Below are 25,612 nucleotides of genomic sequence, written 5' to 3'. Positions count from 1 at the left end.
TCTAAGGAGTTTTCCTGTTCTGTGCTTCTCAAACATTTTTCTAGGTTTCTAAGTCCTAACCGCAGAGGAGACTGAACTTTTACCATAAGAGGGAGTTTCTTTGAAATCTCCCTATAGGGGATATTTGTCATTCTATTTTGGCTGCCCAGCATCTGAACTCTGTTCTCGTGCTTGGAGAATTTCCCACAAGAGGGAAAAAAGCAGCCTCTTTTTTTTCCACGATAGAAGCTGAAAATGCCAGTATTTGCTTTTCCAGGCTCTCTTTCAGCTACGACACGGGCACAACCTGGGGTGGGAGTGGGTGCAGCAAGAGACAAGACCTGGGCTGCGTGTGGTGGTGGTGGTGCCTGTCGTGAGTGTGTGGTACGAGCGATGTATGCTGCAGAAGTGACCACTTTTCATCAATCCTATAATTCTCATATTCCCAACATTTTAATATTGCTGAAATCAGAGTGCTCCTTACAATCAGTGTTGTGATAGAGTTTGATAAGCAGCATTGTCTACTTTTTTCCTTAAAAAATAAAATAATAACAGAATGATCTTAGGGTCGGCGGCATCAGAGATGCAGAGTGCTCAATGGTAGCAGAAGTGTCCACACTGGACCAGTTCTGAGCTCAGTTTTGGCTTTGTAGACCCACATCTGGTTCTCCAGCCCTTTGGGTTATTTTGTAAGCTTCCCAATAAATTCATTCTTTGCTAAATTAGTTAGAGTTTGTTTTTGTTGTTTGATGCTAAGAATCCTGACTGGTACATGCATGTCATCTTAAGGAGTCTTAAGAATGCTGCAGTTTATTAATGTATTTATTTTAATGGAAACAGGTTTTCTCCCCCTAAATCTTCACCTAAATTTGATGTCCCAAGAAATGATGCCATGTTAATAACTCGTCATTCAACAAATATTTACTGAGAATCTCCATGTGATATTAAGAAGAATGAGTCCAGTGACAGCATGGCCCTCATGGGGCTTTCATTCCAATGTGTATCTTATGGGCTTGCATTCCCCTGGCACAGCACATAATGCCTGCCATTCCTATCCCTGGGGACATGACCCCAGTGCAGGCAAGGGAGAGCTGGGAGATAGCTTAACTTAAAAAGTGATGTGACCTGGTTTGCAGAATTGCCTCCTATGCGCTTTCTTCAGATATTCTCATCATCCTTCTCTTGGTGGAATCCTGTCTCTCTTCAGCATTTCCAGTTTCTTGAAGTTCTATGGAAACTAGTTTGGAGGCGGGAGCTGTGGCTTTTGGGTTTGAGATGCCAGATACTTGTCGAGCTCCAAATGTTTTTGAGTTCAGATGTTCCAAGTGTTAAGCTTTTTCTTCATTCCAGATGATTGCTGGGTTTCCAAATGAAAAACTTCCTCAGCATGAGTGGTGCTACAAATAGTATTTGGGTCTAATAGAGCCTTCTAAGACTCTTCCGAGGTCCACATACAAAGTTTTTCATGGGTTACTTGGAATACCCAATTCAATCCACATGTGTCATCTAAACTGACTGTGTAAAAGGAGCATCCTTTCTAAATGGAGACAAAACTTTATATATTCTACTTGTGGCTGAAGAATCTGATAAAAGACAGAGCTAAATAATACTAATCACTGTTAACTGGGAAATTAGACATAGAGGTTGTTTGTGTGGCCTTTGATAAGACAAGGCTTGGCCTCTGGAGAGTTGATCCTGGTTTGTGCTGTCATTGTAGGTGGAGATCTTTTAAGATGGAGCTAATATTTTGCAGCTTTGTGGAATTCCCCGGAAGTCTAGTAGCTGGGGTATAACCCAGGGGACCTAACATCAAAGACTTGCATCTTTTACTACTGTTAAAATGCATGAGAAGCCATAATGCAAGTCAATGTTAGGCATTCACAAGATACCACTATTTTTGATATGACTATTCTCTTTAGATATCTGAGAATAATTTTCTTGTCAGGATTTACTTTCTTACTGCTGTTAACTTAATTTGAGATAGTGTGGTACATAGTATTCCATTTTTACCTCAGTTTATTTTAATTCCAGTTATAAAATGCTTTTTAAAATAAGTTTCTGTGAAATGAAAATCCATCTAGGCATTCCCGGTTTCTGAGATAATATTATTTCCCATCCTCCTTCCACTGCTTTCTACAACCTCCTTCAAAAGAAAAAAACCAAAACCAGGATCATGTTTTAAAGATGGGAGAGAGTGGATGCTTCCACAAAGTCTTTAAAAGGAGACATGATTCTCCTTTATGTTAACTGCTCCACATTTTGTGAGAACAGTTAGACATTCCTTAAAATCCTCAATGACGGGTTCAACAGAAAGACACGTGTGCCTTATTAATCCAGAAACATGTTTAGAGTCCGGCGTTGAAAGCTGTGAAACACCCTTGTCTAATGCCGTGGTTTGTTCAGCACTTGGATGAGTTCAGTGTTTTATAGGAAGATCTAAAGTTTTCCGTTTGTTCAGAATTTGCAAGAAAAAGTCTGGGTTGAATTTTACATGACCATCATCTATGAAAAATTGTTAGACATAATAATAATGTAGATAAGAGAAACACATAAAACTCTGATTCTTTCCAAGTACTTAGATGCCCTCATTTAAGAAACAGTCTCGATAAGTTATGCTAATGGATGGGAAAGCAGTCTGAAAAGTTTACATACTGCAAATGCAAGCTGCTGTTAGTTTCTTATTTATTCAGCAAAAGAGCTGTTCAAGGCCCTTCCCTAGGCCAAATTCTCTTAGCCTCATTCCAGTGACAGAAATGAGCATGCAAGCAATGAAAAATTGGCGTTTCAGTAAAAATATTTTGTGGTTCCTACTTTCTAGAAATTCAGACTGGCATTTCCCTTAAATTAGTCCCAATCTTTGGAGTTTTTATGTTGTGGAAGTGTGTATATGTGTGTGTGTTGGGGGGGCGGGGGGGGGTTAAGTTTCCCAAATCCGCAAAACACTGTTCCTCAGCGTCAGACACTGACGCTCAGTGGACGTGTTGTGACTGACTGAATGAATCAACAGATATTTTGTAAGGTGCTGAAGCGCTTTGAGAGAGTGAAAGAAATGCAAGAAAAACCTCCTCCCTTGGCGTGCGAACATGTTTCCTTGGTGGATATAAGCCAAGCACACAGATTCTGCATATACTGCAAAACAAGGCTGTACAGGATTAAACACACGGAGAATGAGAGGACAGTTCAGAAGGAGAGAAACAGAACTGTTGATATGGCCTCATGTCGTCGGACAAGATAAGATTTGTGGGGGATCTGTGAGTATGGACTGCATGTTTGTGTACCCCCAAAATTCATATGTTGAAACCCTGGTCCCCAGTGTGATAGTATTTGGAGATAGGGCCTTGGGGAGATGGATTAGTGCTCTCATAAGAAGAGACAAGAGAGCCTGCTTCCTCTCTGCCATGTAAGGATACAGCAAGAAGACATCCATCTGTAAGCCAGGATGAGAGCCCTCTCTAGGAACTGAATTGGCTGACCTCTTATCTTGGACTTCCCAGCCTCCAGAAGTGTGAGAAAGAAACTTCTGTTGTTTAAGCCACACAGTCTATGGTATTTGTGTTGTAGCCGCCTGAACTAAGACGGGATATAAATAAGATGGGAGGAAGGCATGCATCCCTGGAATGAGGAAACTTCATTGAGAGAGCAAAGGCTGTGAGTTGAGGGGAGGTCAGGGTGCAGAGGGATCTCCTCAGAAGATGTTTCACATCTTGTGCTTGTAGGCTTGTTGATTTGATCATCCATTATCACTACAGAAGGTGGGAAAGGGGCAAGAATCTGCATTGACTTAGAAAAACCTAGAACTTTTTTCTTCTTTTTCTTGGTGGTTGTTTTCCTGAGTGATGATCTGTTTTGCTTGCCACTGTAGTCCCACAGCAAAAACTGTCCCTGGCACTGTAGAAGGTATTCAGGAAGTGTTTGAGTAAGTAGCCACCAAGGAACCACAGAGTTTATTAACAACTGGAATCGAAATGCCCCCTTTGCCTGCCTACTCATTGAATGTGGAGCTTTCTCTGAGTTTGAGGATCCCTAATTCTCCTTGGGCTTGACATTAGTGGAGAAGCTTGAGGAGCTGGGGTCATTTTTGTGATGGTAATTTTGGACTTTTCTCGTGACTGGTTTGGGAATAGAAGAGTAATTGGATTCTTGCTAAACTAAATAAAATAAACAAGGGAGCTTGTGAACTGAAACATTGAGGGATATTTGAAAGCACAGAATAATAGACATAGTTTCATGATTTCAGAAAATAACATGGTAGAGATTCCATATCAACAGGCTGTTCACTTTCTCAGCAAAAAGGGGAATAAAAGGCAGTTTTTCCTGGGAAGGTAATGCTCTATAGTAAGAGGTATTTAAAGGAGCATAAATCTCAACTCAAAGGGGGATTATTTAAAATATATGTAAATATTTAATTTGTATTAAAATCACAGAAATTAGCACTTCTGATTCTTAAAATTATAGTAATCTTTTAAAGTCAAAATAAGTGACGAGCTTCTGCAATAGGCTCGAGAGGCCGTGTGGCTGAGACAAGACTATAGACTTGATGAAGGCGCCATTTTGCCTTTCCTTCGTGCCTCTGCACTGTGGATACGACAGCTCTGGTAGGAAGGCTGAAGCTTATGCTGCCACATTAACAGGTGCTGACTCACTGCTCCAGTTGTCCCATTTGGTCGTGATTTTTGATTCCTTGCTGATGAAAATTGTATGTCTTTATTAAAATTTAACCTAAGTAGACTGTAAGGAACAGTGGTACCCATTTAAAGAACATTATAACATCAGACAGAAGTCATATTGTTGAGTACACTTTTGCTAATATTTAATATTTCTTTTATTGCTTTACCCTGATTTTCCACACGGAGTTAAAATCTTTTAGCATTCCATTGAAATCAGACCTAAGTAGGGTCGGGCAATAAGATTCCTTTCCTCTGCATTTTTTTGGTGTCTCTTTCTCAATCTTCTTTGCATCTGCCTATATTTTAAATATTTTCAAAATTAAATATTCTTATTTTAAATTATAAAAGTAATACATACTCATTAAACAATTCAAGCAATAGAGTAGTTTATAAAGTTTACATGTCCCACAAAAAAAGTACACTTATACACACACACATATTTGATCTTTCCTTCCTCCTCTCCCCATGGGCTCTTACTATATATGCTATTTTGTGGCTTGCTTTCCATAAATATTGGTGTTTCTCAGGGTTCTCGTCTAGATTTTCTATTCTCTCTCTGCACATGCTGAATGGTGTTATACCACTTGTAGTTTTAGTCACTTCACGCTCATTCCCAAATATTTATTCCCAGCCCTGATCTGTCTCTGGGACTCCAGCCCATCTATTTATCATTGTCTACTTGATGCCTTGTGGGCACTAATACCCAACTCTCTCTGAACACTGTTTCTCATTCTGTCTCCATCTCAGGGAGCAGCAATATCATTCATCCCATTTTCCAAGCTAAGGATTGAGCATCATCTTCAGTCCTTCCTCTTTCTCATTCAACCACATCCTGTCAGTCACCAGGCCTATTGTTTCCACCTCTTTAATATCTTTTAAGCCAATTAGTTTTCTCCATTCTGACTACCACCTCTGTAGTGCCAAGTGACAGTCGTCTCTTGCTTGGGTGCTCTAATTGTCTAACTGTCCTCCCTCCTTCACTCTGCTGCCTCACCTTCTAATCCATTTGCCTCACAGGCTGCAGATGATCTTCCTCGAGTGCAAATCTAAATGTCTTACTTATAATATTCAGTGATGCCATTGCTGTCAGAATGAAGCCCAGACTCTTCAAGACTTAGGGGGTTCAAATGATCTGGCTTCTACCTGGGCCTTGCCTGCCTCGTTGCTCACTGTCCCCACCTGTGTTTGACTCTAACCCCAAACAGAGTCAACCCCCCTGAGTTCCCTGAACACGCCATGCTCTCGCTTACACATGTTTGCCCTGATACATTCTGTCTCTCCATCTCTCTGCTTCATCCTTTAGGCCACTTCAGTGATGCTTCTCTCATGAGCTAGGTTTGGTGTCATTGCTCTATGTTCCCAGGGCGTCTCACACTTACCTTTATTCTACTGTAGCGTTGATCATACTATATTGTAATTGCCTCTGTGTGTGGTTTGTGTCACCACCACCACTGCCACTGCTAGACTGAGCTCCTTGAGGGCGGGAACTAGGAAGAGCACAGAATGTAGCCCCTAATAGGAACTGCATATTTGAATGATGAATGAATGTAGTCAGAAACCCAGGAAGGCCATAAAGCTGAAGGGATGACCTTTTCCTGAATCCCAGGAGTCATAATGATCAAGCCAGATGCTTCACACACCTTGAGGGATCAGGCTGGTTCAAAGGTCAGGGTAAGTAAGCTCTTTTCAGGGCCTGGGCATGGTAGTTTGAGATACTCATGCTTTAGGGAGTAAAGCAAAGTGATCATGACCAGAATCTGTTTGCCTTCTGCTTTCCTTCAAGCTTCCTCCTGTTTGGGGCCTTCTGTAGACTCAATGATGTGTTGCAATTGGAGTGAATGGGAGAGTTGGAGGCCTGTACAAGGCCTAACTCCTCAGTGGGGCGGGAGCAGAAATGTGAGGATTCCTGGAGGGAGGTACATAGATTTTGGGTAGTCACAACACCCAAGGAGGCTAATCTTGCCTCTTGCACAGCTGGTTAATCCTACCCCTCTCTGCGGCCTGTGAGCCCCAGTCTGTGCAGGCTCATTAAAGGAAGACTTTCTTTTCTTTGTGAATCTCTCCCTTCGGTCTGTGTCCTTTATCTACCTGCTGCAGGGGAGAAAAAAGTAAATGCCACTGAGAACCCAAATGCCTTGTGACTCTCTTTTATCCTCTATTGTATGCTCTGTTGATTTTACATTGGAATATCACCCACCCCAGCTGTTACATTTTGTTAAATGTGCCTGTGTTCACGCTGATTTGCATGGGATACTTCTCAGCTCTATTGTGATAAAGTTAATTTCTATCTCGGGACCTACAAAATGGAGGCCTCCCCAGTGGCCCCGCCCATGTCTCAAATCTAAATTTAAGTCAGTGGGCACTTACAGGAAACACCTGTCAAGGAAACATATACCAATCACAGTCCTCCAATTCAGCTCTAGCTAGTTTACCTTACCCTAGAAAACAGGACTGGCAGCCTTATAAGGAAATCCTGATCTCCTAGCCAGTCATGGCCTGTTTCTGTGTTGCTGCCTCCAGCAGCTCTATAAAACCCACTCTTACCCAAAATCCCTGTGGAAGAGCGCTCTGCTGCATGGTAGGCACTGGACTCCTCCAACCCATGGACTGTTTTCTCTTGAATAAAGGGCATCAAACCCATTACCAAGTTGCCTTAGTTTTTTGTCTTTTGACAATTTTGACGAGGGGATGGGACCCGAGGACAGCTGCTGAAGATTCCTGGGACGGCTCCTGGATGCAGGTGAATGGACCCTCAGAGCCCTGTTGGTTCGCTGCCTCTTTGCCCGCTGCCTCTTTGCCTGCTCTCCACCTCCAGTAAGCTGCTCTCCATCGAGTTTGGCTTATTTTGCATTCTGAGCTCTTCAACTTTGTTTGTCCTAATCCTTCTGGGTGGAAAATTGGGGTGTGGCAGACTACATATTTTCACAGTGAGACAGGTCTCTGGAACTGTGCACAGGCAGCCAGAAACAGTAAATCTGGTTGAATTAGGGAGGATTATTTCCAAAGAAAATAATGGGGACACCATCCCTCTGAAGAAAGCAAGATGGCAGCCATTAGGGGACCCACAAAGCCTCGAGATAAGTCCCCAGCGTAAACCACTGGGGGACTTGGAGAAATAAGACAAGAAATTTGGACTTCTTTGACCAACAGCACATCAAAATCTAAGTAGGCACAAGTCAGACTATTAAAAGCCATCAGGGCATCTGCCACAATAAAATCTTCTCCAGAAGGGAATAATAGATCTGTTGCTAATGGGAATCTCAGAAGCCAAAGCGGCCAAATTGGTGGGCAGGGGGAGCACTTAAAAGCTGTGAGGGCGCAGCCACCTAACACTGAGACTTGTTGGTCATGGGATGGGTTGGCTCGACACTAGGCGCAACTGGCAGAGTAAATCCACCTCCCAGTTTTAAATGCGGAAATATCGGTTAAAAGTGCCTAGCTTAGTGCCTGGTACAGATCAGGCACTCAGGTAATGTTATTTGATTTGGAAAGTGGATAAGATAGACAACATAATTTGTCTATTTTCTAGTAGAAATTCTCAACTGTAAGCAGTAAATGGGTTGATATCTCTGTTACAGATAATGAAGTAGGATCAGAGGAGATCCTACTTTGTGGATATGTGTGGATTTTGAACCTATACCTGTCTTCTCCATGATTTATTTTATTTCTGTGTTGAAATAGTGATGAAGTTAGGCAGAAATTATTTAGAAAATATGTCTGAAGAAACAGTTCTCTCGGTTCCCTGTTTCTTTTCTTTTCTTTTCTTTTCTTTTCTTTTCTTTTCTTTGTTTCTTTAAAGATTGGTACCTGAACTAACAGCTGTTGCCAATCTTTTGTTTTTTGTTTTTCTTCTTCTCCTCAAAGCCCCCCAGTACATGGTTGTACATTCTAGCTGTAGGTCCTTCTGGTTGTGTTATGTGGGACGCCACATCAGCATGGTCTGATGAGCGGTGCCATGTCCTCGCCCAGGATTCCAACTGGTGAAACCTTGGGCCACCAAAGTGAGCACAGGAACTTAACCACTTGGCTGGGCCACCCCAGCTTGGTTCTCTGTTTGTTAAAGTGCCAGAACATTTTAAATAATAATCAGATACTTTTTTTTTTTTTGAGGAAGATTAGCCCTGAGCTAACTACTGCCAATCCTCCTCTTTTTGCTGAGGAAGACTGGCCCTGAGCTAACATCCATGCCCATCTTCCTCTGCTTTATACGTGGGATGCCTACCAGAGCATGGCTTTTGCCAAGCGGTGCCGTGTCTGCACTTGGGATCTGAACCGACAAACCTTGGGCCACTGAGAAGCAGAATGTGCGAACTGAACCGCTGTGCCACCTGGCTGGCCCCTATTTTTTAAAGGAAATTTAAATCAGCTCTTCTAGGGCCTCCTTTCCCCCAATTATGAAATGAATTTGATAATCCAATCGTTCTTTTAATTAAGAGTAAAGGTCTTTAAAATTCCCAATTATTCAAAAGGATTTTAAGTCACCTCAGACGTGTGCAGGTTTAAGGTAAAAGGAACTGTAGGGTGACATAGGGTAGGGTAGATTTATAACACTCCCTTGTTCGTTCTAATAGCTAAATGTATATGCTTTTCTGAACTATGGAGATATCAGATGTCTTAATCAGATAATAATTAGAGCTCTTGGGAAGAACATGCTCTCATAAATGCAAAGCATTATTACTAGCAATGGACCGATTAGTTTTAAAACCATTCAATTTAAAATTTAAGCCGGCAGTTGAAGAAAATAAAATTTTATCAGTTTTAGAATAGAATGGACACAGATAAAACCGCAAGTGTGAGAAGATGAAAAAAAGTTAATGTTTTGATTGACCACAACTCGGAAGGGAAGAGCTAGAGGACGTGTATGTCTTTGAGGCCCAAGGGTAATATTCTCATTTGGCAAATTAGAGCAGATCTGCAAGAACTGAGATTAGGATGGAAAATTCTTTTCTTTCTTCTGGGTCATGGATTTGTACAAATTGGGGAAGTTGGAAGGGCCTGAAGTAGTGGCTGTGCCATTGGATCAAAACTAGATTCTCTCAAGTTCTGCAGAGTCAGCTGAACTCACTAAAATCCCAACAAGGACAAAATATCCTATTTCACCATTTCTGCTTAGGGGCAGCTAATTTTTCCTTAATTCAGCTGGGGTTTTGAGCCTCTCAACATAATGCCTTCTCCCTTGTCATCACGTATACTATTCTAGCCTCTGCTCATGGATCAGAAAATAACCTAAGTAATGTTTGTTTATGGACAGCTTTCTTATGAAATATCTCAGAGCTTTGTCAATTTGATTGTTTTTGCATATTGCAGAGAACCAGCAAATCGATCCACTGAGGCTGGACTTGGGACGTATGGGAGGTGAGGTGGAAGGGTAGAGCGAGATGGCTGGGAGCAGGAAAAGGTGTAGGATGACTCATCTTACAGGTGCCCATCCAGGCTATGCCTGGCCGGGTGGCAGGAAGACAAGCCTAGGGGAGAGGGTCTTGGCTTGTCCTTCCCTCGTTCTCCTTGGTCAGCTTGGACCTGCCCATTTGATAAACATTAACACAGATGTTAGCAAATTAGGGTCTGCCCTCTTACACTTTAGTCTTTGTCAAATAGGAGATTTGAAAGTTCTTTGGGGGCAAGGATGTTGTATTCACCTTTATATAACCTCCTTAACTATCAACATCCATGGTATGTAGCAGGTGATTTCTTTTTAAGTAAAAATATATCTCAATGATTTCAAAATAAACACCCTTCTTTAATGTTCTGGAATTTTTGAGCTGCGTGTTACAGCAGATTCCGCACAAAGATTTGACGAAGCTTAAATAGGCAAAGGTAATCAAGTATGTTCTTTACTTCTTGTCCAGATGTTGTCACCTTTGGGAGTGGGAGGGGTGGATGAGGAGAATATGTTAACTCTCAATCATCCACCAGTACATTATCTACTATAAGGACTTACTTTGGCCGTCCTAGTTAACCTTGTCACTGGCCAGTTGGTAGAGTCCAATTGAAATAGAGTGAGAGCTCACCAAGGGGGTGAGTCCTGGTCTCTCCTGTGTCTGACTAAATCTCTGTTATAGAGGCAGATAAATATGATTATTGTTGTTTTCATTTTGTATTTTTTCCTTTATATCCTTATGACCAAATGACAACTGGCAGCACAATACCTTTGAAAGCTACTGTTCTATTAATTCAGTAAGAATCGTATTCCCTTTCCTTCTGCCTTCCTCTTTTAAGGGAAAGCATGGAATTATTTTTAAAAACTGGGGCAAGTAAGGATTGGGGTTTACTTCCCTATTTCCTGTGAGGTTCTTGAGTCTTCTACACTAGACTCTCGAAGTTGCTTTTTCTGGTGTGTCCTCCCGACAAAACTTCTTGTGTCCCTCACAGTACCATGCTCTCCTGGGCGTGCTCTGCAGTTCCTTGATGCTAACACACACATCTTTTCACATTTTCACCTTTCTCATATCTGAGTGCATCTTAAAATTGATGGATGCACTTAATATGGCATTATTTGTTTTCCTAAAAAGCCGTTGTTTAATCCAACTGATGGTGGTTTTTTATAATTGATATATTGGAATGGGTGGAGGGTATTGGTGTTTTAATTATCTATAGCTATGTAACAAATAAACCCAAAACTTAAAATGACAATTATCATTTATTCTGTGGGTGAGGAATTCACTTAGGGCACCATAGGATGGTCTTTCTGCTCCACAATGTCTGGGGCCTCAGCTGGAAGATGTGTAGCCTCCAAGTTAGAATCATTTGAAGGCTCATTGATTCCCATGTGGGCTTTGCTGGGGCTATTGGTTCACAAGGGGCCATTCCATGAGAAATAATGGAGTGGAGAGGACTAAACTGAAAATCTTTAGTCTCTTCCTTATGAACAAAAGATTTTCCAAACTCATAGGAGCTTTGGAAGGAAGAACCCATTCAGTATTTTCTGAGAGAGGCTGGACTTGGGTTCTGATCTGAGTGGGTTTTGGAGCATCGGCACTTGGGAGCATGATCTAACATTTTGTCATTGAAAAGGGCAGCATCTGTGATTAGTTTTGCCTGTATTTTGCATCAAAGTCTGCTCTATTGGGGGGCCAGCCCCATGGCCGTGTGGTTAAGTTCGCATGCTCCCCTTTGGTGACTCAGGGTTTGCCGGTTTGTATCCTGAGCATGGACCTACACACAGCTCATCAAGCCATGCTGTGGTGGCATCCCACATAGAAGAACTGGAATGACCTACAGCTAGGATAGACAACTATGTACTGGGGCTTTGGGGAGAGAAAAAATGTTTGGTCTATTAGTTCATAGGATGATTTATACCAAACTCCTTACTTATGCTTCCCCATCTTCATATCATCTTCAAGTTTTAAATTCTTAGTGGGCAGAAGAAGCCTAGTTGACATTGCCACTTTCTTCTCCATTTGAATCAGGGACTTGATTATCACCTGTTTCCAAATGCTCCTTATCCACCTATGCCAGAGAAAAGTTCTCTTCTGGCAATGCTTTCATATCTCTGACTTGAGCAGGTTAAGGCAGCACTTTCTCCAGAGGCCCTCTTATTCATCCCTAAGATAAATTGTAAGATCCATGGGAGTCCAGTAGTGTGTGGCCTCTAAACCTTCTCAACCCCTTGTCAGTTCAAAGGATTAGTTAAAATACTGTCTTTGATTTTTTTTTTTTTAAATCCTACTCTTTCCTAAAAGGGTAAAGTTTTCATAAAATGGAAATTTCTAGTTTAAACTTTTTAGAGATTAGAAAGGTCATTTCTTTAGGCCTACACATTGAGGCTTCTAAATTATGTTTGAAACAATATTATTATTTGTGTAGAAACCTAAAACGAACATTGTACCACAAAATAGATTTTCTTTTGCTACATTCATTTGGGTTAAGTTTCCAAGGATTTCCATAACACTGGTTTCAGAATATTGAGCTTCAAGGGAATTTTAATAAAAGAAATATAATTTACATCATCAATATCTCCCGTCCACTGTATGCCTCCAGTTGGCAGGCACTAGAAAAGATTCTAATGACATCTTGTTCAACAACCTCGTGAGCTTGGAGTATTATCCCTGTGTTACACACACCTAGCAAGTAGCAAGCAGAGCTGTCTCACTTGAAAACCATTGTTTGGGGAAACTTGGCCAGTATTTGAGTAGCTGGAGAAGTTTTCACAGCAGCTACTAAGTCTTGGAAACTATTGTATAGTAATGGAACCCTTTCTTGTGGAGGGTCTTCTTGCCTGAAGCCAGAGGCTTTGAAAAATGGAATTAAAGACAGGATCTGGGTAGGCCTCCTTCATTCCTTTTCCTCAGCTCTGCTCCCCTTCCCTATTTAGCCCTCTGATAGGAAGGCATTCATATGATTTTGTTTTAGAAGCTTGTGATGACTACTTGGCAAAACCCCCACCAAATTATTGTGTTATTTTGGAGAAATGACTTCTGAGGCACCTGACGTGTTGACACTTGTGCTGGCTTCAGCGCACACCCCTGATAGAAGAGCTGGGTCTGTATGGCCGCCATCATATACCTGCACAGTTCGACCCAAACTCACTGCTTCACTTGAATATTTTGACTGTGTGACTGTAGCCATATGGCTTTACTGAATTTCTCATTGATTTTGGTTTTAGTATTTCATTTATCAGGTAAAGAGGAGCTATTTTATCCAAAGGAAGATTTGTCAGTTAGAGGTTTGGCACGGCTCAAAGGCTGCAGTGGTTGAACAGCTGAGCACATATAAATCTTTCATTTTTGGTGTGTGTGTGTCCATGTATTCAATCCAGATTTGTTTTAGTTTGGGTGTGTTTATGCTGTTCTCTAGAGAGTTTAGCATTCTGAGGTTTCTCTAAATTAATGAGTAGATTTCATCATGGTATGACCAATGTGGTGACTTCTTTGGATGCTATGTAGTTAATAGCAATCGTGCGTGTGTGTGTGTGTGTGTGTGTATGAGAGAGAGAGAGAGAAAGAGGGGGAGAGGGAGAGAGGGAGAAGGAGAGAGAGATCAAGCATGCTTGGGATTTGGAATTTATAAAAATGGTTTGTTCCTTAGTTTTCAGATTAACTTAAATTTCTTTCTTATTACAAGAATAATGTATGTTTATTGTAAAAAATATAGATGAGTCCCAAAAAAGAAAAAAAAGGAAATGACATCTCAGAGTTAGTCATTGTTAAGATTTTGGTTCACATTACCCCAATCCATGCATGTGTGTGTGAACACTGGTACATATGTTTGTTTTTGCAAAAATGAGCCTATACTATAAACATTGTTCTAGAAATTCTATTTTCAGATCTGTCCATTAAATACCTTCCTATAACATCATTTTTAATGTCTGTAAAACTTTTAAGGCATGGCTATCATATCTTTAGAACATTGGTTTTATTTATTTTTCTTTATTCTGTTATTCTGCAGCAACTAGCCAATAGAGGCTTTTTAAATTTCAGGTGACTCATTGGCCCCCTTCCCTTACTACAGTCGGTAGAGTGTGTTACATGTTGCTGCTCTGCTGCTCTGAGACCCACCCCCTAGCTGAAGGACACTGTGGAACTGATGGCTGCTGATAGCTCATCTACTTTTGCTGTTTCTTCTTGCAGGAGACAGAACATGCGGTGCCCAGCCAGTCGGAGTGTCGGGGGAGAGCAGGAACGCCAGCTCATGAGAGTCCACAGAACCACACTTTCAGGTGCCAAGAAACAGTGAGACTTCAACCAAGGTGAGCCCTTTGGTGCTGGAAATTGCACTGTGTCTGGGGTTCGTTTCCCTGTGCTTGCCACCCCGACACAAGAGTCAAGGCTTTCTAACTTTTGTTGGCACTCCTTATAGTTGGAGAAGCTGCTTAAAGGGGCCTAGAAGGAGTATCATTGAGTCTGAGTTTAAGAGAAATGTAAATAACCTACTTTCTCTGTCTTCAGTTTGAAGATAATCAGCCTTAAGGCTCAGAGAGGAGTGGAGACAGTCCTGCCCTTGGAGAGAAATGCTGATTTAATTTTGTTTTCTTTCATTCCATACCAGAGATGATTAGGCTTTCCTTTGTAATAATGATAATTAGTGAGGACAGTATAAAAATCAAGCCACTTGCTTTTCACATATTATCCCATTTAGCCTTCCCCACTTCCTCATAAAGTGGGCACTCGTATCCCCATTTGATGGAGGAGGAGCCTGAGGCTCAGAGACATTGCAGCACTTGCCTGATGTTACACAAATTTTGAGCCAGAATTTGAACCTACAAATGTCTGATTATGCCATAGCAAGTGTGGCTTCTGTGCTGATCCAAGTGTTGTCCTTAAGCCCTGAAGTAGCCTGGGGCTGGCCTCTTTGGTCTGCTAGACCTGCTGGAGACAGCCCTGGGTCCAGGGCAAGGACGTGGGTGGAAAGCTGTCTGCAGCAAGGTTGGTATGGCATTCTGATGGGAGCCTGGCATTGCAGCTGTCTGTGGAAAGTCTCTTCTGGAAATAAACAGAAGAAAGAATTCAGCCGCTAGTTGTGTCAGCTGTCTTTATAGGATCTTGTGTACAGTGTAATCATAGCCCTCACTTAGTGGAAAGAGTGCTGTGCTTCTGAGCATGACCTTTAGCAATTTTTTCAAGGTGGCACAGTCTAAATGAATCAACAACTACAGAGAAGAGTGGCTTTGCTATGCAATTGTGCTTTAAAATATCCAAAATATTAAATTTAGAATCATAGAGCCCCAAAGGGTTGGAGGCGACCCTAAAAGTAAGATGATCCCCTATCCAACTGGATTCATGGGCGCTTTTGTTACCTTGCTGACAAGTTCGCATGTCTTGTCTGTTTATTCTTACTCGACCTCAGGTCAGGTAAGACTCAGCCTTGTCATTTCTTTGCTGATCAGGACATTCTCCCTCCTATTTGAGGCCTTATTGTAATAAAACTGTTTTAGGCTGACTAGATCCAATTTAAGCAATGGCCTTGTCTCCCCCTACCAGACTGGTAACTGCCTCTCTCACCTAGAATAAGACTGACTATATTCCCATGCATATTTCAAAACAGTAAAAAAGGCCAAACAAAATGAAAACAAACTGAATCATATCTGTGTATGGAATGCAGGGTCGCCCTTTGAGGTGGATATTCCACAGAGGCTGATGGGGAAAAATGGTATTAGCAGTTAACCTTCCCAAAGATGTTTAATGTTCGGGAAACTTAAAACCACTTTATATCCCGTCTACTGTAGGGAAGGTAAATGGTAATATTACTGTTATCAGAGGTTAAGTCAGAAATTTAGAAGGATTCTGTGGTGGGAATCATTCACATATGACTAAGAAGGAGCTAAGAGTATTGAATTAGAGACTCATCCTCATGAGGAGACGTATAGGGCAGCAACTCTTAGGTTTGGGAGTGGGGAGTTACAGTTTTATTAAGTTTCTCAGAGATCCACGGCGCCTTTCTTCAGACAAAGAGAGATGCACATACACACCAAAGCTTGTGTGAAATTTTAGGAGGTTCCTAGACCTCCTCTGCCTGTCAAAAAGGAGCCAGATGCGGGTCCCTGGACAGCCTGCTTCATTGTCAGGCTTGTCCTTTCCCAAGAGATTGGCCACTTTTTGTAAAAACAGGTCTCTCTTCCTCTATACCTTAGCAAACCTCCACAGGACCCCAAATATCTTGCTGTTCTTTTCTTCTATTTTCCTGCTGGCTTCCATGCTTTACTTTTACAGGGTCTAGCTTTCTGAGCGAGTAGCATCTCAGAATACTTCATGCATCAGTGTTGGCAATCACAGGATTCGGTGTTAAGTTGCAGATCAGGAGTGTTGTTAGGCCAGTTATGTCTGGTAATTAAATTTAGTATTTAGATTGGGCTGGTAACCTTTAAACTACAGAGTTATTTGTCACAACTGTGGTGGCGTCACCCAGGGACATTCTAATGGAACTTAAAAAAAACTCATCTCAAAATATTACAGGGATTGTGAAATTTGATGAACCAGTGAAATGAGATCTGAGGCTAAAAACAACTTTGAGTCAGGTAGTTCACATTCCTGATAACATCCCTCTTCCGTTTGAAGCCAGCATATCGCCGGGTTCAGGCATATTGTGCCCAATGGGATCTTGATAGAGACTTGATACTGTAACAGGACACGCCAGACCTACGTCTGGGTCAAAGTGATGGAAGAAGCCAGGCTAAATCTTAGCAGGTGTAAAATGCCACCTTCTAGGGGATGGAGGGAGAATGTTATTAGCATAATGAACACTTTGAGAAAGGGAAGAAAGATCTTCCTGCAGTGAGGAGCCATCAGGGGGTCACATGTCATTTAAGTGAGACTTGAAGGAATAATCTTCAGAGAATGAATCTATCCTTGTAGAAGTGAGATTTTGGAACTGATTATGCCATGGGGTTGGGTATTGATCTTTTCATGCATGCCAGGGAGAAATAGCATCATAACTTCAGCTCTCAGAGCACATTGTATCTTCAGCTCTTTCTGGCACAAGGAGCCTTTATCTGTGTCTGTGGATGAGCCTCAGGGAGGCCTATGAATGTTTTCGCCCAAGTTCCAGGGTATGTATACTAGAACCGCCATCCAAACCTCTTCTTACCTCCAAGTTTGCTTGCTCTTCTGAATTCACTCAGTAGAGCCAAGATTTCAATTTAGCCCCTCTGTTGCATCCTTCCTATTTGCCATGCGCCCCTCATCCGTATGTTATATTCCTTGGCAATACAGTGCCCCACATCAGAGATCTCAAGTTTGGTGTCCTGCAGGTGTATCTAGTGTACAGATATATTTGGTTTTTGGAATATTTTAAAATATTTTGATTCAATATTTAATAATTGGAAAGTTTAACAGATTTTTGGCATTCTTTAGAAAAATCTGAAGATGGGATAATGCAAGGCCTACATTCTACAAGGCAACAATCAGCTGGAGCTGAGGAGCAGCTTTCCAGTTTTTCACAATTCCCATCCAAATCTCATTTATTTACGTTCTTTGCCTGGCTCCTATAGGCATTTGATTTATAGTGCCTACTTCAATCCTTTTCTTCCCAGCAACTGCTCATCCTGGGACTCTAGAGGCCTTCAGCTAAGCCCTAATAAGGTGATGGCTCAAAACGTCTCAGTGCCTCCTTTTCCCAGATGACGTGTTTACGTTTTAACTTAGATTTTGAGTGCGTCTAAGTGGAGGGGCTGCATATTACTCTACCCTGGTGTGCTCCTCAGTACCTAGAGCTTTTCAAAACATGTAACATTATAGAACTGCTGTTAGAGCAGGAATGAAGGCTTAGTAATCATTTGATACAACCCTCTCATTTTCTAGTTTGACACCCAGTGAGGCTCCGATTTGCTTAAGCCCTCACTCCCCTTGAAATAGAACCAAGACAAGTGTACCATCAATCTGTTTAGAGCAGTCACTTGAAAAATATGCATCAGTTTGATTGATTTTTATAGCTAAAGTCAGTGCCAATCCTGTAAACCTTCAGATATGACAAAGGGGAATTTATGGATGTAAGAGAATACTAGTAAAGTCAGGATTTCTTATCCAGTTAAGTAAATTAACTTGTGAGAATGATTAACTCACTTGTGTTTAAAATATTGTAACAAAATTTATGAAGGCATTAAACCTTTAATGTCATTAAAGACCTTGTCTGTATAAACAGGAGCTATTCTATAGCACTGTGTGGCTACTAATTAAGTTGGTGATTACATTTGCAAATTGGAGTTCATTAGCCTCTTCATCTGAAAGTCCCCAGTTGGAGCGAGTGGAAGATTGGGGTATGAGTAAGGATAATGGTCTTTGATGGCTTTGACTCTTTTTGTGACGTTCCAGATGAAAGCAGAAGCTTTGTTGCTCTGTGGAAAGAGGAAGTTTTGTTGGCAGCGACTTTTCCGTGGGGAATAAATCCTTTCATCTTTTGTTTTGAGATAGACAAACTGTTTCTTATTTAAATGTTTTTCATGGAAGTAAGCAGAGTCTTAATGAGTTCTGCTAAAAAGAGAAAGAATGCGTAAGAGAATGAGCACCCAGAGATTTTCAATAATGCAGAAGAAGATTTGCTGTCTTGGACTGTACCAGAGCAAGAGTTCTGCATGTTGCGTGTTATTCTTTCTCATTAGTGCGTTCTTAGGGTTTGTGTGTTTGTGTGTGTGTGTGTGTGTGTGTGTGTGAGGGGGCAGGGGATGAAGTAGAGATTGAAAAAAAAAAAAAAAGCTTGTCTTGACAATGTTTTGAGACTCCCTGATATTATTGTTGGGTAATGAGTATGTTCTAAAATAGCTTACTTTTAGGTATACTGCATAGGAAAGGAGCCATATAGTGAGGGCTCTCCTTCCTTCCCCCATCCTGTCTCCACCCCCATGGGTGCAGAAACCATCTGGTGGAATGGAAAGAACATTCCAATTAAGAAATGCAGGGACTTATCTCGTATCTATGAGGTGACCTTGGTCACTTCACTCAAATCCGTGAGTCCCCTCGTCTAACCAGGGTTTAGGTCACATGATTTCTAAGACCCCTTCTGCCTCTAACACTGAAAATGCTCAACACTCTAGATGTTTAAAGGATTAGCTATGGAAAGACTTTAGCTTAATAATACCAGCTCTTGCAGTCACAGATAAAAATAATTCCCCCTCCCTGCTATAGAGCACAAAAAAATCCAACACCAAATCCTTAAACTGCTGATTTAAAAAAAGCCCACACTTGATTATTCTGGGAATGAAACTCTCTTTTTTTTTTTCAAAAAAATGAATCTGCCCTTGGTCACTTGACAGATTGTTAGCACTTTCACTGGACAATGATTAGGCGTAAAGATAAAAGGAAACAGATGTCCATTTAAAAAAAAAATAAAACAAGTGAAACATGGTTATTTAGGAAAATACAGAAAATTCCAAGGAAATGAAAATTTCTTGTAATCTTACCACCCAGATATAACCATTGTTACCACTGTAGTGTATGTTTTTATGTTGTTGTTACCATTTTAAAGTGGGCATAGAAAAGAATTGTGGGGGCCGGCCCCATGGCCGAGTGGTTAAGTTTGCGCCCTCTGCTCCGTGGCCCATAGTTTTGCTGGTTCGGATCCTGGATGCAGACCTAGCACTGCTCATCCAGCCATGCTGAGGTGGTGACCCACGTGCCACAACTAGAAGGACTAGCAACTAAGAAATATACAACTATGTACTGGGGGGCTTTGGGGAGATGAAGGAAAAATAAAATCTTTAAAAAATAATTAACGCATTAATAAAAAAAAAGAATTACATATGAAAGAGCTTCCTGAATCTGTTAGAAGCACTATTTGTTTTAAGTAGACCCCATATAAAGCTAGACGAGAATGCACTCTGATTATACAATCTTTATACATAAGCTGAGTAACAGAGAAGTGGGTTAATTATCACAAGACTGGTAAGTTCATTTGTGGCTAAGAGGAACAAATTTGATTTTCTATAACAAATGCTCTAACATACAATTTTCTATAAGAAACATGTTTTACAACCTTTGGTGTCATTTAGCCCTGTGTTACAAATAATATTTCTAGGAGATTGAATAAAAAACTTTGTCCTTAGCTTCTCAACAACTTTAAAAGTTTTTTGACCTAACTTGGAATAGATTTAAGAGAGAAATTTCAATAATGGTTATAGGGGAAAGAGTGTGTATAAACTTAAATCTAATTTAGGACTTTGACCAGCTGATTGAGTGGTCAGCGTTTCTGAGCCACAGGAATGGGCCATTCCTCATCTTCCCAGTGAAGCAATGGCTACTCCATTACTTCTGTCATAGTGTTTATCAACAGGTTATTCCTTTTCAAGACTTATGTTAAATACCACACACACACATACACACACATCATATATAGTGACACACCCAGCTCTCACCCACCCCCTTTGTTTTTTCTTTTATCCTTAATCAATGCTAGATAAGAACATGTTTTGGATTTTTTTTGTATATTCATATATATATGAATTTATATATATATGAAATACTAGAGACACACTTCTGTATAACTTGTTTGTCTCACTTAATGTTATATTTTTCCATATTATGAAATATTCTAAAATATTAATGGCTGTGAAATATTCCATTCTATGTACATATCATCATTTATTTAACTAATTCCAAGTTATTGGGTATTTTGGTTATTTCTAGGATTTATATTTGTAGATAATGCTGTAATAAGACTCATTTAAAAATATTTTTATGTATTTCCATTAGAGTTTCCTTGGTTTGTGCTTAAGGGTAAAATCTGTCTAGGTATAGGATTTAAAATGGTAAACTGAAAAGAAACAGAATATAAATTTTTCAGTTATTTGATCATGGAAGAAGATGGGAATACAATGGATGATAACTCTGAGAGAATTAGATAGGAAGTCGTGTGGCTGGATCTCTGTGTGTGATGGAATCATAGAATGGTTTGAGACAATTCAATCCAATCTCCTCCTCCATACTTGTGTATTCTAGATATTTCTGTTTCATCCACTAGCTGTCAGAGTTTTCTGGTTCAGATAGTGCTGAAGGCACATTGCCTCTGGCTCTAACATTCCCAGGGGGCATTTGGAAGTCATGCAAAGTATGCAACAATTCTTGGTGGTATGGGGCTGTCCCACACGTCTCAGGGACTCTGGCACCTTTGGCTTTAGCCCACAGAATGCCAGTAGGCTTCACCAGCCTCTGTGCCAATCACAAATAACTTCCCCCCAAATTTCCTAAGTGCTCCCTAGGGGGTATATCACCACCCCCACGAGAAAAGCCAATCAGCATGATGGATATTTAAAACTATGTTTTACGAGAGTCTTTATTAACATGGGCACATGTTCATGATCTATTTATAAGTGGGGAAAATGCAATTACATAACGGTATTACAATGTGATCCTGTTTTTGCTTAGTATAGAATTATGTACAGAATCATATACTGGAAAGACATGAATCAATACTTTATTAGTGATTACTTTCAGATGGGATGATTGTGGGTGATTTAAAAAATATTTTGTTCTTGCTTTCCAAATTTTCCCCCATTGAGAGCCTGTTAAGTTTGTAATTGGAGAAATTATGTATAGATGAAAAAAAATAGGTTTTTTGAACCATAATAAATTTGTTAAAATGTCTGAAATCATATTAAATAATTTTATATTCTGTGTTCTTTTGAACTGTCATATCTCAGTTTGAGGTAGACAGGAATATTAGAAGAGTATTAGGAGAGAATGGATTTATTTTTTATCTTTGTTAACTAGAGAAAACTTAAAAGGCATTTTCAATGATACCTGTGGCTTTTATGGTTTGGATCAGTTGAGATCAGAAAGCAATATTAAAGGTGATTTTTATAGGGTCAGATGATGCTTAAAACCAGAATTTTTGTCTGAGACACTTCTTCTTTGAATGTTTTACTCTGTGGATGAAAGGAGAAGAAAATCTCTTCTCATAGCCTTTGAGCAGTGCAGGCCTCTCAGGGGTCCGGTAGCACAGTGTTCTTACCTAGAGACCCCCTGTGACCCTGCAGACATCAGGGACAAAGGAAATCCCAGGCCCATTCAAATGGGGATGGGTCCAAGAGGAGAAAGGTTGAGAAGGGGTGGAAGCAGGAGGAAGGCCAGATTTCACAGGCTTCCTATACAACGCCTTGAATTTAACACCAACACATGAAAACAATTTTGGCCACACCCAGCCTATTGAATAAATCCAAACACACACCATAGAGCCCTTGGGATGTGCATGTGGAGGGCTAGTTCCTTTAGGGAAAGGGAGGTGGTTGTCAGAAGTGGAAATGAAAAGTGCTGGGCAGACAAAATCAGTACTGTGTTGGAGTGACTTGGGGGCATGGGAAGAACTTAGAACTGATGGAAGAAGAGAATTGAGAATCAGCGTTAAGGTAACTACAAAGAAGGGTTTGGTGTCAAACTTGAGTAAGACAAAAGCATGGGGGCACCAGGGCTTCTCTGACTTGCCTCTCAGTCATTAGCTCACCCTTGCCACTCAGACGGAGACTGGCTCACGTTCTGTTCCTTTTGTGCCAAGACCGGGTATGGACAGGTTTGTGTTAAAGGCATGTATGGCATTTGGTGTTTGTGTTAAAATGGAATGATAATGAGAATCCTAGCATATGTACTCCAGGATCAGGTGCAGAGGTGCTGGCTTACTCAAGGCAGAGACAAAAGTCCCTAAGGCAGGAGTCTAGCGAACTACAGAGAGAATGTATTGGGTGACATGAGAAAGGTTCACAGTGGCCAGACTGCACAGGGCCTGGTAGCCAGCATGCGGGTTTGAGATTTTGAGTCCAGAGGGAAGCCATTGGCAGTTATGAACAGAGGAATGACATGCTCAGATTTACATCTTTTAAAGACCACTCTAGGGACTATGTGTTGTGGAGAAGCAGGGAGACATGTTGGAGGCTAATGCATCCTCCATGTAGGAGGTGAGAGTGGCCATGAAGGTTGAAGGAAGAGGACAGGTGAAGATTAGAGACTCGTGACTTTTTCCTTTTGGGAGAGAAAGAAACCTTTAACAAGGAACAGGTAGGATTTAGGCTTGTTTAATACTAATGCCTACTCAAGTCCTCTATGCCTTTTTTAAGTCTTTTGTTCCTAGAGTTATCCTGATTCGTAATTTAAATGTTAGAGTGTTGGAAGGCCAAGTAGCAGATGTAACATCACAGTGCCCAGTGCAATAAGTATTGAATATTCATCAAATATTCACCTGTCATTCAAATTAGCCACCCTCCCCCATGGTCGCTTGTGATCTATGGGGTGCCCTTCACTGGGTCTGTCCCTGAACTAAGTCTTCATTTGTGTCATTATTATTGTTTTCTGTCTCTAACTGTTAGCTTCAGAAAGACAGGGATGGTGTCTACTTTGTCACATTGCTCACTTTCTTACATTAGGTCCCTCCAGAAAGCAGAGCCTCCCAAGAGGCCATGGGTACAGGGAGGTGACCCTGGGAAGAGGAGCTGACAGCAGGTGTGTAACTGAGGTTTCCACTCTTGGCGACTGGAGCTCAGTCCCCTGGGGCCTCTCCGAGGCACCTCACTGAAAGTCCTCAGATGTACCCCTCGGAAAGTTGAGGGGCTGCAGTGTTTTTCCACGCATTCCTCTCTCCGCTGGCGGAGGGTTGCTCCCAGGGAAGGTCACACTGCCACGCTTCTAGGCTGACCGAGCGAGCTCTGCCCCACAAAACCTTGAGGCAGAAAAGTGAAGAGACGTGGCAGGTGCTTGAGGGGGGATAACGCAAGTGAGCAGAACTGCCCACGGAGCTGAAGCATCTCCTGCGACTGCTGAGCCTCCTGGGCTGAGCACTGCCTGGCACAGGGAACAGGTGTCTGATAATTCGTTACTACGTGAATGGAGTAAGTGAGACGATGCCAGCAAAGTGCTTTGTGGCCTGCTCGGCAAACCAGGTGCTGCATTATTATTATTAACAATATATTATTAGGACCTCTGCTCCCACTGGATCTCCTGTCCTCAGAACCCCTTCCTGAACTCTTCCTCTCTGGTTCATGAGGTGTTTTGAACCGTACCCGTGACTCTACCTCCTTCCCTCTCCCAGTCCTGACACCCCTCGTGAGCCTGACTCACTGCTCGCCCATTCTCTGGGCACTGGCATGGTTCGGGCTATTTCTGGGCTCTGTTCCAGCCCACCATGATGAGGAGCGGTATCTATTCCAGTGCGGCTCGGCCACCTTGTGTTAGCAGTTTCTCGTAGTGTTCCCAGGGACACAGCCCTTCCCCTTCTGGAATGTGTCCCCTAGGAGGCCAGGCCAGAGACACAGATCCCTCCTGTCCTCATAGAAGTCCCTCACCTGTGTCCTTTAGCCACTAGCCTCTTCCCAGGTTGTTGCCCCTGAACCTTTAGGATGTTTCTCAGTTAGGAATCCCTTGGAGTGCTTAGTAAATACATGTTACCCGTCCACGCCTCTGGAAATTCTCATTCAGTAAGCGTGGGGTCCAGAAATCTCTGCTTCTAATAATACTGGTTGATTCTAATATTCAGAGAAGTATAAAGGGGGTGGCTTGGGGCCCAGCTACTGGGAGGGCGTGTTATTAGGGATCAATATTCTGCCTCTAGCCATGAGATCCTTCTCCCTTCTGTGGGAGTTCACTGACCTGGAGAAGTACATACATGGGTTGGTAAGTCGGTTCATGAATATCCATGGACTTCTAGTTCTGTTTTCTGTCACTGGTCCCCTTGGGAATCATTCTAAACTCTGTGCCTCAATTTCTTTACCTTTGAAGTTGGTTGCCTAATATTTGGCCTCAATCCTTTAGCACAGAAGTTTGGTTTAAAAAAAAAAAACAATAAGAGAATGTCTTTAATATAGCTTAGACTCCCTAGAGAAAGGAACTTTATATTCACTGGTATTGAGGGTTGCTATTGTTGCTAATAATATTACTGGCATTCATTGGCAACTTGTCTGTGTCTGCATATAGAGCTATTGTTTGTACATAAAGAATGTTTTGCTCAGACGGTTGTCCTCTTGGGATATACCTTTTGTTTTCAGAAGAGTTTCAGGAAACAACCGTCATCCAGCCAGCTGGCAGTCTTCCGGGTATGCATTGCTGTATCCGTGCTGCGTTCTAGTGCAGAGGCTCAGTTTAATGCAGTGGAATGTCTTGAACTCTTAAGAGCACTCCATGGTAGGCACTGTTCAACTTTAAGGTTCTGATTCTACGTGAAGCGCTCCGAAAGTGTGTTGGATGCTCTCCTTTTACTCTTTCTGCCCAGGTTTTCTAATGTCATTAGAAAGCCAAGGCTAGTCTTCCTTAGGGAAGAATTGTATATGCTGGTGGGAAGGACAGTCATCCCATCCTGCCAGTCCCGCCAGCAGGCCCCAGGTGGAGGAGACAGTGTGACTTTGTTGTAACCATTGTATACTCTCAGGAACATACCAGAATTGGCAGCTGGCCATAACCCTGGGAGGAATACTTCATTAACAAACACGTGAGTACCTACTCTGTGCTAAATGCCAGGATTAACTCTAGAGATAAAATGTTAAGCAAGACTCATGGCCCCTGCGCCATAGAGCATATCGTCATGAGAAAGAGCCAATCAACTAATTATACAAACACACAATT

At 41.6% G+C, this 25,612-nt stretch overlaps 1 protein-coding gene across 16 annotated transcripts in view; it reads left to right on the top strand.

Annotated features, from left to right (window-relative positions):
• Positions 1-25,612, top strand: part of FAM13C (family with sequence similarity 13 member C) — a 119,061-nt gene that overhangs the window by 27,653 nt on the left and 65,796 nt on the right. For 11 of the 16 annotated variants that reach the window (XM_070611595.1, XM_008525197.2, XM_070611632.1 and 8 more), the window contains one exon: positions 14,216-14,334. In XM_070611595.1, coding sequence (XP_070467696.1) covers positions 14,216-14,334 — 119 coding nt within the window. Of the gene's footprint in view, positions 1-2,967; positions 3,231-7,122; positions 7,387-14,215; positions 14,335-25,612 lie in introns of those variants that run through there. The other 5 variants (XM_070611619.1, XM_070611543.1, XM_008525196.2 and 2 more) reach the window with 2 other exon arrangements.

This window comes from Equus przewalskii, chromosome 1, assembly GCF_037783145.1.
Source record: "Equus przewalskii isolate Varuska chromosome 1, EquPr2, whole genome shotgun sequence".
NCBI lineage: Eukaryota > Metazoa > Chordata > Mammalia > Perissodactyla > Equidae > Equus > Equus przewalskii.
Note: the sequence above shows the minus strand (reverse complement) of the source record. Positions and strands in the feature narration are given on the sequence as shown.